Here is a 12,684-nt window from a genome sequence, read left to right as displayed (position 1 = left end):
GGTTACTTTCTAATGTAACTTATAATGGCTCCCAGGACAATAGAGTGCTGACTACACGATATATTAATGTCAGAGGTGTATATTCCTAGGGAGTAAAGTCACAGAAGTTTGTTAAGGAGGCTGGAACACCTGTGAATTAGTAGAGGACATTAAACACAACTCAGAAGTGGAAACATGCTATTCTTTTGACAGAGACGGATTCCAGATTGTGCTTTTGTATTGTCCTTTGAAGTTATGCACTCCAGAGGTTGTCAGGAAGACCTAGACCTTAAAAAGATACAGAATGCTCCAGGGTTCACTGGAGCCAAGGCTCTCTGTACCAAGGAATGGTCCTCTAAAGTGTGTGTAAAAAGAAAACAGATAGAGATATACAGAAAGAGAGAGAGAAATTGTGTGGTACTTTGAAGTGGGCAAATGGAAAAGTCACCACAATGTAGACAAGGATTCAGACCTTTGAAAGTAGGCTCAGAGGGGCAGTTGGGTTTTGTTTTGCTGTCTGTTGGGTACCTTTTTTTCTATCACATCCCCTAACTGGTTTAATCAAATAATGAATGTTGGTACTTCCTCTTGGGACTTAAGCTATGTAGTGGCTGCTGCTATATTCTTTATTTGTCCAATGGAATCTTTGTTCTTTACCTTTATTTCTTTTTTTTCAATTTCTGCAATACAGTACATGGATGCTTTTTTTTAGCATACACGTTTTTGATCTCACTTAATCATGCAGGACTGTTATACTATGAATGTAGCTGGATTTACTGTTTGTTGCCAATCCATGAATTTTCTCCCCTCTACCTGCCCTGTGGATTGGTACAACCAGCTTGATCACTGCTTAGTAAAGATCAGGGATGTTACTCATTCAGTGACAGGCACTTTCATCCACTGATAAATCTGGACTGCCTCCAAGCTTCTGCTGTAACTGCTCTTCCCCGACTTGAATACATTAGATGTGTAGTTGGGGATATCAAGAAAAGCTCATCATTGCTCATTGACTCATTTTTCCTATTTCCCCTGCTGGCTTCATTCACGCAGCATGAGTTTTTGTATAAACAATTCAGAAAGCAAAGCTACTGTTGTAATGAGTCTCTTTTTATAAACATTTTTAGGATACAACTACAGAAAAATATTAGTAGCACTAAATATATGGTCTTTATCCAATAAGGATCTCTCCATATAAGACAGTATTAAAATTAAAAATACAGACATTTTTGAACTTAAAAATAATAATAATGAGAACAATAATAATAATACATTTCCTAGGCTAGTTGAATCGTTGGCTTCTCAATAATGATACAACCAAGATGACCAAAGCTGCACATCCTTATTTTCCAGTTCCTTAGACCGATGAGTGATTTTTAGATCATCTTTAAATTTCAAGAAGTTGTCTTTTAACTTCAAGTTTTGCTCTTTCCAGTTTTGGAAGAAAGTTACAGCAATTTCTTTTACTGAAATCTTAGGAAACTCTGATTTAAATACCTGAAGTTTTATAAAAAAAAATCTTTTATGATTCTGAATATCAGACATTCTAGTGGTGTTATTATTACAATTCTACGAACTCTTTCCTGGTTCACTAGTGCTGTTAAATCAGAAATACATAAAACAAAAATATTCACAATTAGAAAAATTTAGAAATTAAGCATAACTGGTTGATGTAAAAACAACTTCAGTCTTTACAAAATGATCCATTATTTCTCTCTTATGAAAGCAAATGACGCCAAGTCTCATTTTTTCACCACTGGCAAACATTTGATGCTGATTGTCAGAAATGAATGAGATACTTTGCAAACAAGATAAACATTTAACAATGTGTAGTTATTGGTTCGGGGCTATCATCAAATGGATTGAAATATTTATCCATTCCAACTTTTAAGAATAATCTACCTGTATTAAAAACTGTTGACCTTAATAAGGCACTTAGCTCCCTAAAAATTACCGGTCATCAGACCACATTCACATATCCTTGATGCCTAATTTGTTCCTTCTGAATCCAAAGATTGCTCATTTGGCCACTGCGAGACTCATGTCATGTCTCTAAAAATGGTACTTAACAATATTTTACCATTGCTTAAAAAAACTAATTTAGATACTTTAACATTTGCTAATAATGAGCCTATATTGAAACTTCATTTCTTTCCTAAAGTTTTGGAGAGATTTGTTTTAAAGCATTCGTAGCATCATTTATCAACTAAAGATCTATGAAGAGTTCAATTCAGTTTTAAAGAAGCAGAAAGCAGCGTGACTACTTTGGTTTAAGTATTCAGTGACCTGTTATTAAACTGTGACTTCAGAAACTCACATGTTCTGGTCTGCAGTTATATGTATTACTGTTCTTAAATGGTTTGTTTCCTCTCTGTCAAACTGTGGCCAGTTTACCGCAGTAAATAATTTCATATCTACTACTGCTACTATTCTTTCGGCCATTCCCCAAAGCTTAATTTTAGGCTATACATCCTTTCTAATATATTTATTCCACTTAGGTAATATAATTCACATGTCAGGATTTTGATTATACATTTATACAAATAACATTCAGCTTTACTTGGTGATAAACAATAACCCTTCAATTGATTTCTTGAACTCTTAGTCTGTTGCAATGAATTTAATGGTTAGGTGAGCTGTTTGCATCTAAATGTGAAAAGAATGGAGGTAGTATGTGTAGGATGTTAAAAATATTGAGAATACTATGTACAAATTTTGGAAATAATGCAACTAATATTACTTCCTCTTTGCATAACCTTACTGTTTCATTAACACACCAATAGAAGCTACTTCAAAGTCTGCATATTTCCACATAAGGAAATTACTGTGAATATAACCTTTCTAAAATTCTTTTGTGACTAAAACTTATTCACATTTTTCTTTTCGTTTTTGCAATGCCTTATATAGTGGACTTCTTATATAAACTGATACATGTTTGAGAACTCAACTGCTTGTCTTTTAAAACCCTCAGGCTCCCTTCATAGTCAACAATTTTGTTAAATCCTTATCTACTGAAAAGAGGTCTCTGCTTTGATGATGCTCACCTTTTGTCTGTTCCATCTAATAACTTTTGGGGCAAAAAGTATTTAGTTATTTATCACTCAATGTAAAACTTGGCAGTGAAATAAATTTCTTGAATTCCTGATAAACAGACCATTTTTGTAATTCTTGACATTATTCTGGGTGTAGAGGTGGTCATGAGGGAACCCCCTTTTTTTAAAAGCATATACTCTAATGTAACACCAGAAGATGCAGGAAATCTTAGCACTCCCAGGATTACTCAAACTACTAAAGAAAGTAAAATTAAAGCCAAAGGCTCATCATTTTACATTTATATTTATCTCTTAGCAGATGTTTTCATTCAAAGCAACTTGCAGAAAAGGCCAAAATAATTGAGTATACACTTGCTTTTGAGGCTGCGCCTGTCGACGATAACAAATATTTTTTTTATTTAGTCCATTACCCATTTCTTGCCCTAGGTGTTCTTTCAGCTCCTTTCCTCTGTATTTTCGTGTGTGAACTTCCCTTAACTGGTGCTCTGTCTCTCAAGCATGTTCCCGTAAATCCTGCTTCTCAGAATTTGTTATTATTTCTGAGTCACCTTTCTCAGCTCCTGTTCAATTTAATGCTTGCCACCTTTGTAGGTGACTCTCTCGGCATGCATCATACACCTTTACTCCTCCTTGTGCATCTTACACTTGGACTTCTTCTTTCGGTGTGCCACCAAAGTCAAACTGATCAATCAGATTGCTCAGGAAGACTGACACACAGACTTTAGTATTTTATTATATAGTAGATAGATGTAGTAATTGTTTTAATTGACTGATGGTAGGCCTTCTTTCTTTCGAGAAGTTTTTATTAGGTTGCTTATCCAAGTTGCTTATTAGGCATAACAACTTGGAGTGGATATGATTGACCTCTTTAGTGTTAGACCCAAAGTGTCACTCAGACTGTAAGAACAGTGCTGAAAGTGTTAGTCCCGAGTGCCACTCGGGCAACTGTATAGACAGGCCTCACCTAAGCAGTAGACCCAAGGATTACTCGGGATTTAAAAGTGCTAATAGCATTAGTGCCAAGCGTTACTCAGGAAACAATATAGGCGCATCTTGTGTAAGCGACAGGCCTGAGTGTTACCCAGGCAACAGTGCAGACATGTCTTCATAACAGCGTCTCATAAGAAATGTTTTTCAGCAGCCCAGTTGTTGCACATTCTTGACAGTGATACGAGCAACGATAAAGTGAATCTGTCTTCAGGTAGTGAAACTGAAACGGACAGTGAAATCGAAAGCGATTCTGATGAATCCGAATGCTGTTCAAAAGCTGATCAGTGTGGAAAGGAAATGCACAAGGAATTATGCAACCATGGTCCCGACTGTGATGTTGGATTGTGTATTTCATCGCGCTTCAAGATATACCACTCAAATGAAACATTTTGACAGTATATACTGTATTAGCATTATTTTTATTTATATTATTCATTATTATTATTATTATTATTTGTACCATTATACTTTCCACACTTCTGACTGTGTACTTTTAGTGTTTTGCATGTTTTACAGAAGATCATATTTAATAAATACTAGCAAAATACCCACGCTTCGCAGCGGCGAAGTACTGCCCTAAAAGTTTTATTAAGAAGAAAATTAAACCTTTTTAAACTGAGGGAAAATATACCAATAATTATTTGTTAAGGATCTCTTTGTATACCACATTTTGAGTTCGGCCCTCCGGTTGTAATATGACCAAGCTGTGTGCTGAGCTTACTCTTAAGCATGCAATGTACAGTTGGCCATGTGAAAAGCAATCTTGTCTCAAATCTCACAGCTTGGATTGCTGCTGTAATAATCGGTTTGAGTTTCGTGGTTTGTTTCAATTACGACAGTATTTGTAGGACTTGTGTTGAAGTGACTTTCAGATTCTGTCAAGCGTTGTAAGTATATAACCAGTTTCATCGATAACTTCACATCCAGCTTTTGAGAGTTTAAACATTCATAAACATCAAAGTGTCCACTACTGAAATCATCACCTGTGAATCTAAGATGTTTTAGAGGCATTGGCGGCTGTCCAAAGGTGTAAAATATTTGGTCATTTCGGTACACTTGAAAGCGATAACCGAACAATTCAGCGGCAGCCATCAACTCACATGCAGATGCATAGGTGAAGGGCTTAAGCATTTAACTCTTATAGTGCTCCTGTGTAGTATAATTATCTCCTGTACCATCAATCCACACCTTGAACCTGTCCCAGTCATTCAATACATAAGACACAATGTTCCTCCGAAAATCAAGAGTGAGCCTGATATGGCTGTGCAATATGTATCAAAGAGAATGGAAAAGGTAGGTGCCATCTCCGGGCATGGAAACCACTCAGTAAGTGACAGTTGTTTGATCGATGGTGATCACCTCGATAAACATGTTAATGCGGGTACGGTTGGAATGATAAAGGAAATGGGTATCTGAACAATGTACAGTAAGTCTAAAATACCTACACAATAACTATAATCGTAATAAATGAACAATAAAACAGCGGAGAAGCCGTGGATTAAATAAAAAGGCTGTAGTTATCAGCAGGGAGACCTGAATCCCGTGGCGAAGCAAGGAAGGGAATGTAGAGACTGGAGCGATGGATGGCCTTATATAGGAAGGCAGCCAACAACGTGGGAGGCGTTGGGATGGGGGACCCAACGCTTCCTCACATGGTGACCGAGCTGCAGGCTATGGACGTATATATGTACGTAAGTAGGATTCAGTTAGCATTGGGAACCCGCGTACCAAATTTCTTGAAGATGGGCCCATAAGTAACAAAGACTGTTGAAAAGTTCAATATGGCGGCCCACAGTGGCATCATACCACCAAAATAAGTACCAAATTTCAACCTTCTATCTACATGGGAAGTTGGAGAATTAGTGACGTTGGAAAATTCAATATGGCGGCTGACAGTGGCGTCATACCACTGAAAAAAGTACGTACATTGGTTTCGGTTAGCGCAGGGAAGCCGCCTACCAAATTTCGTGAAGATGGGGCCATGAATAAGAAAGTTCAACATGGCGGATGTTGTTGACCGTTATGACCGTTACGTGTAGAATTTCGAAATGAAACCTGCTTAACTTTTGTAAGTAAGCTGTAAGGAATGAGCCTGACAAATTTCAGCCTTCTACCTACATGGGAAGTTGGAGAATTAGTGACATTGGAAAGTTCAATATGGCGGCTGACAGTGGCGTCATACCACCGAAATAAGTACGTACATTGGTTTCGGTTAGCGCAGGGAAGCCGCCTACCAAATTTCGTGAAGATGGAGCCATGAATAAGAAAGTTCAACATGACGGACGTTGTTGATCGTTATGACCGTTACAAGTAGAATTTCGAAATGAAACCTGCTTAACTTTTGTAAATAAGCTGTAAGGAATGAGCCTGCCAAATTTCAGCCTTCTACCTACACGGGAAGTTGGAGAATTAGTGATGAGTCAGTGAGTCAATCAGTCAGTGAGGGCTTTGCCTTTTATTAGTATAGATGTACTTTTTCTAGCAAAACAACGCAACACTTCTTAAAAGTTTTTTCATATAGAAATGTAATGCTAAGGAGGTTAATACTTTTCCATCATTAATGGAATGTAATATATGCAGAAATAGTATTCTGTACTACATTTTTGAAATTATCTAAATTTCATCATGAATGGCTCATACAAGACTGACTTTCATCTATGTCACATTAATAGATGAAGCCAATTTGATTAAAGAAATAACATGAACGACATGTAAACTGCCTTATCTATCTACTTCTTTAAGGAATATACATAGAAACCTTGTTTACATGTATACAGGAGAGAGGAGGTTGGGAGCATGCTCTGATAGTGTGTTGCAGCAACCACCACATGACGAACCACCTGGATTGGAACCCGAGTACAGAGGGTGACATCTTAGCACTGAGAGTTTTTTTTTTTTTTTTATGGTGGCTGGAGTGCCAATCCTGCCACTAACCCCCAAATTTCCCTTGTAAGTTAGAGAACGTTGTTACAGATCTGGATGCATGGATTCAGATTAATGTCATACCAAGGACGAAGCAAATGCAGGTTAAGGGCCTTGGCTCATGGGCAAAGTGGAGCAGAATTACTTCTGGTGTTTATGGGATTAAAACTGGCAACCTTCCAAACCACCACTCTGCCCTACATGTATACACTTTAAGTATAAGTTTAACAAAGGCAATTTTGCTGTAAAACTTTAAGAAAATAATTCCTGTATTTGCTGATCAGACCGGCATTGTGTATATGAGGGATTTTATAGAACTACTATATTTCAATGTTTTATCTCCTTGGAATGTCTTATGGCCTTCTTTACATCTTGTCTCAGCATTTTAATAAGACTATGGCTAGAACTCCAATCTGACTATCTGAAAATGCAGAATTTCTCCTGTTTGATGTCCTCTGATGGTGACCCACATCTGTGTTTCACGTCATTGTCATGCTTCAACTCTTAACTTCCTGTGAGTCTCTGATCACTGAGGACACCCTGATTTTCTCCACTACAATTGTCTGGTACAATCTGGAGTCCATTGTTCCTTCACTCACTTCAAGCTGCCCAGGTCCTGAGATAGCAACATCTTGATGCCCTCTCTCCACTATGCTTCACCACTGAGATGCAAGTATAGTGTTTGTAAGTAGTATTTTTTTCAAAATGTTTAATTCGTGTCTATATATAGATCACTGTTGCAGCAAGAACAAGAATTAAGCTCAGTTATTTTCTTAATAAAGAATCAGAGACACACATATTCTCAAGTGCAAGAGATATCTGCAGATCTGTATTTTTCTTTCTTGTTTTTTTTTTTTTTTCACTTGCTTGTGCAGAATGCTTTTGCAATGACCTCTGCAGGATGGTCACTCTCAGTACTGTATTTTTTTTCTTCCATTTCTACACTGTCTTTCTTTCTGTCTGTATGGCGGTTTCTGGAATGATGGAAGCCTGGGTCTTTTGAAACATTACTGTAGCCATTTCTAGATTAATGAGCTTCTACAACTCTTATTCTGAGCTTCTGTGAAATTTCTTTTAATCAGACCATGATGTGCTTCAGCAGATCTATGCTGTGAGGAGCAGGAAATAAAAATAAGCAAAACAATTGTCTGCACTTTTTAGGGTAAGGCACCTGAATCGTATATCACTGAATGGGACTCCTGACACCACTTAACCTTTTTAATAGATGTGTTTTTGGTTCCTTGACCTTGAATATTATGTTCAATAAACATATTGCAATGTCTATTATTTCAACTTACTGTTGGTCAGATATTATCACATTTTATGGTTCCATTCATGCAGAATTCCAGAAATTTCCAGAGGGAGTATGATGTTTCTCTCATATATGAATATTTTGTTCACGGAGGAGAGGGTCTTACTAAAAATGATTTTAGGAAATTATTATTGGATACTGGGATTACTAACAAATATACAGTGTCCCTTGCAATTATCCATTCATCCATACTACAGCTTATCCAAGTAGTATTGTTTAACTTTATTTTAAAATGATGGAAAGAGTCCAACATTAAGAGAAACAACACAACAGAAAATGACAAATGAAACAGTGATGCCTATAAAGATAAAAGAGAGATATGCTCTCATTCTGTAGTTACTGAGCAAAAAATTTACACTTCTCTTTGCTATATCTTAATTCTGCATAATGCTATAGCAAAAAAAAAAAAACCCAAAAAAAAACCCATAGCTCTCCAATTTTGGAAAAAAGCAATGTTAGAGGATTTTTCTTTTTTGCAGCTTGTAGTGCCCTCTTGTGTTCACATGCATATTTATCCAATGTGTTTTTTTATTTGGATACGTATGCTGAGACACTTCATATTTGCACATCGCCAAAGAAACATCTGCTCCTCTATAGGACATCTAGTAACTCAGGTACTGATCGCCTTTTAATAAATGTTTGCTTTAATATCTCATGGCAGAACAGTGAAGTATTTTTTTTAAATTCATGTCTACTGAATGGTCAAGTATAACAAGCACAAAGCATTGTTACCTGCAATACACTTAGAAAGTGTAAGCTAATTCATCAGTAGAATCTACAATAAAACTATTACTACAACATTATAAGTTGAACAATCAAAGTTGCATATCCATGATTTTATAGCATTTTCATATATCGAATATATTATAGTTACTTCTGAAATTCAACTCCATTGTGATAGAGAAGTCTAGTTAAAAATTGCAACCAAATATAAAAATGGGAATAGCTACGGAAGCAGAAAAAGAAGAAGAAGGAGAAGGAGAAGCAGAAGAAGATTAAGAAGAACAAGAAGACGAAGCAGAAGAAGTGATGTTCTGGTATCCCACGTACAGGTGGTTTCTCACAATTCGGTTGTAGATTAGGGATTTAGTCAGTTTAAAAAATCAGATGGGTGGATAATAACTTGTAATGCTTTAATTGATATTATTTTATATTCTATGTTTAATTGAAAAACAATCTTTGGGTCTAAAATTTAGTTTTTTTTTAAAACTCTGTTTTTTTTTAGAACATGGTAAGTCTGATTAAAAACATAACACCAAATATAATTTTGAAATTCCTTTTGCCTGCAAAAATGAAGAAATCTAGTTTATACTGGAGCACTGAAGCATACATGCTTAAAGATAATCAAAAAGCTCAACATTAGGGGATATCTTATCTAAGCCCTTTGATCAGACAGCTGAACCCCAATAGTTATAGCTATTTGAAACGACCCATAGTGGGCCAGTATATGACAATTTATTCACCCACAGCATATTTAAAACAGGAAAGACGATTGTGGAATTGATGTCTAGAACTTGGCCAAAAAAAAATGACAGTCAGTGTGAATAAGTATAAAAAGGCGCAGTGCTGTCTGTTTCAGGGAGGTGTTTTGGGAGCGTGAACATGAGTGAGAGAATAAAAAAATAAAAAGATGCTAACTTTGAAATGTACTATAAATTTACAGCGGCTGTTATCCATCCATCCATTTTCCAACCCTTTGAATCCGAACACAGGGTCACAGGGGTCTGCTGGAGACAATCCCAGCCAACACAGGGTGCAAGGCAGGAACCAAACCCGGGCAGGGCGCCAACCCACCGCAGGACACACACACCCACACCCACACACCAAGCACACACTAGGGACAATTTAGAATTGCCAATCCACCTAACCTGCATGTCTTTGGACTGTGGGAGGAAACCGGAGTACCCGGAGGAAACCCATGCAAACATGGGGAGAACATGCAAACTCCACGCAGGGAAGACCCGGGAAGCGAACCCGGGTCTTCTAGCTGCGAGGCAGCAGTGCTACCAGTGCTCCACCGTGCCGCCCAGCGGCTGTTACAGACGCAAATAAAATGTATGCTTTTATTGTATAAAATTAACAATAAGAGCAGCTCACTACTCAAAATGGTAAACTTGAGAAGCTGCCAGCATCCATCCCAGAAGCTCTTGATTAGGAATCAGCAGTTCTTAGCATTGCACCAAGCAAGCTGTCGTATCAACTGGCTACCGTAACCTGCTTTCTTTTTTCTTCGGTTAAATTCTTAAATAAAAGTGCACTTGTTTTGTTATACTAGTACCTTTTCAGGCTTCACACATTATACATTTCATGTCTACATTTTGTCAATTATTACTAATACATGAAAAACAGCGTTTTTACAGAGATTGTTGATGACACTGAACACACATGAAATGTATGTATTCCAAATGACGATGTACTTTTTTACCCTCCAGCACTTCAGTCGAAGATAAACTCTAAGCACTGACAAACTTCTTTGCAAATTGAACTGCGCCGGTGGGTGGGGGGATGGGATAGCAGGCTGCATGCTGCTTGGTGCTTATTGATACATTTACAGGACAAAAGACGCTGAGGGAGAGATGCAAACAGATTTAAGGTGGGCCGGATCTACAAGTTTTTTCGTAGGTTCTAGTAATTCTAGTGATAAGACTGGGTAATCAGTAACAAATATTTTTTCTGCTAATTAAAAATTAATAATTTTTAAATAAATTTAATAATGACAAGGTAAACAACTCACAGCTGTTAGTAACGTGTCGCAAATTCTTTTATCTTAATGGCATCCCTAATGGAATTACCGGTATTTATCAAAATGCATATCCGTCTTTACTGTCCAGTCAACCTAGTTGTCCAAGACCTGGAACATCATAACTAATAAATGGGATGTTACGGACGAAAACGGTTTTCAGATTTGGAGTCAGCAAGTGAAACCTGTTAAAGTAAAGGTGAAAGGCTCCCAGTAGCAAAATGCTTGTTGACCAGTGTGATTCCATCATAAAAGTTAATTGCAAAGATGAGAAAGATGTTAGCATAGAACTCCTGTTTCACTGTCCTTGTTCAAGGTCTGCTGGGCTCTTCTATACAGAAAAAATGCATTCATATATATTGTACACATTGTAAATGGGACAAAAATTAAAAAATGACAAAACCACAAGGAGGTTTTAATAATGTAAAGTAATCCATGTTTTACTACAATTTTTTTACTTAGCTACAATTTTGGTTTCCTATTTCTTATGCCACTTTAATTCCGGTTACTAAGAAACCCATATAAAAGTTTATTAAGGACTTACTCTAAAGTGTCCCACCAGTGTTACAGTAACTTCTCTATATATGCTTACCTCTTCCTTGGCAATGGTCAACTGAAGCTCAGCATTCTGCTTTTTAATATTGTAATACTGCACTTCCACTTCATGTGTTAGCTGTAACCATTTCTGCAAAGCTTCAGGAATCGACCAGTTTCCATGAATCTCAAACTCCTTCTCTGCCTTTTTTAATGCCATGCGAACCTGAATGGAATGAAATACATAAATTCTCTGATTAGGTTGTCAAAAATTGGAATTTTTGCAATCCAGCATTCTAGATCGCTATAAATACTTAATACTTGCCATATACAATGCACTAAACCACACATGCTAGTATGTGCTGATTATAGGATGTCACCAGCAACGTCTTATATTGCATAAAACCTTGACCTTGTTTGCTAAAGGAAATGAAGTACAAATTTTATTTTTTCAACAGGCAGACTGAGTCACAAAAACAATCAAATCAAGGCACAAAAACATAATAGAACAAAATGCTTCTTTACAGACTAAACTTACTCAGTAAAGCAATTTGATGACATGACTTTCTAGCTGCCTACTACCATATCATAAAACTGTTCACCTTACATTACACGTACTTGTTACCCTCCTTCCTAACTGCAAGCTGTTCTCTTATTCTATGCTTTTAAAATATTCAATTAATCCATCATTTTAGTATCAACAGTGTGTGGAAGCCTAGCGGATATTTTGTTAAACTTATTGTCTTTGGCTTCATCTGAATACTTAGACATAAGAGCATAAGAAATTTCTCAAACGAGAGGAAAACACTCAGTCCATCAAGCCTGATTGTTTAGATGTTAGCTAAGCTGTCCCATTATCTCATACAGATTCTTCTTAAAGGTTGTCAAGGTTTCTACTTCAGCTACATGCCTTGGTGGTTTGCTCCAGAGTCTAACAACTTGTTGAGTAAAGAAGGTGCCTACCAAGCATTAATCCTAAATTCACTTCTTAATTTCCACTAATGTCCTCAAGTATGTGATCCACCAATAAGTTGAAAGAATTCTGCTGGGTCTACTTTATCAATGCCTTTGAGGTTTTCAAATATCTGGATTAGATCCCCAGACAGTCTCCTTTGCCCCAGACTTGAACCACGCTAATCTCCTGTATCTAATATTCC

The 12,684-nt window shown here is 36.9% G+C and overlaps 1 protein-coding gene across 1 annotated transcript in view; it reads right to left on the bottom strand.

Annotated features, from left to right (window-relative positions):
- stim2b (stromal interaction molecule 2b) overlaps positions 1-12,684 on the bottom strand; it is a 238,852-nt gene that overhangs the window by 20,516 nt on the left and 205,652 nt on the right. The window contains exon 8 of the mRNA XM_039751262.1: positions 11,586-11,753. Coding sequence (XP_039607196.1) covers positions 11,586-11,753 — 168 coding nt within the window. The remainder of the gene's footprint in view (positions 1-11,585; positions 11,754-12,684) is intronic.

This window comes from Polypterus senegalus, chromosome 4, assembly GCF_016835505.1.
Source record: "Polypterus senegalus isolate Bchr_013 chromosome 4, ASM1683550v1, whole genome shotgun sequence".
In the NCBI taxonomy this organism is placed as follows: Eukaryota; Metazoa; Chordata; class Cladistia; order Polypteriformes; family Polypteridae; genus Polypterus; species Polypterus senegalus.
This window is presented reverse-complemented; position numbering and strand designations above follow the sequence as displayed.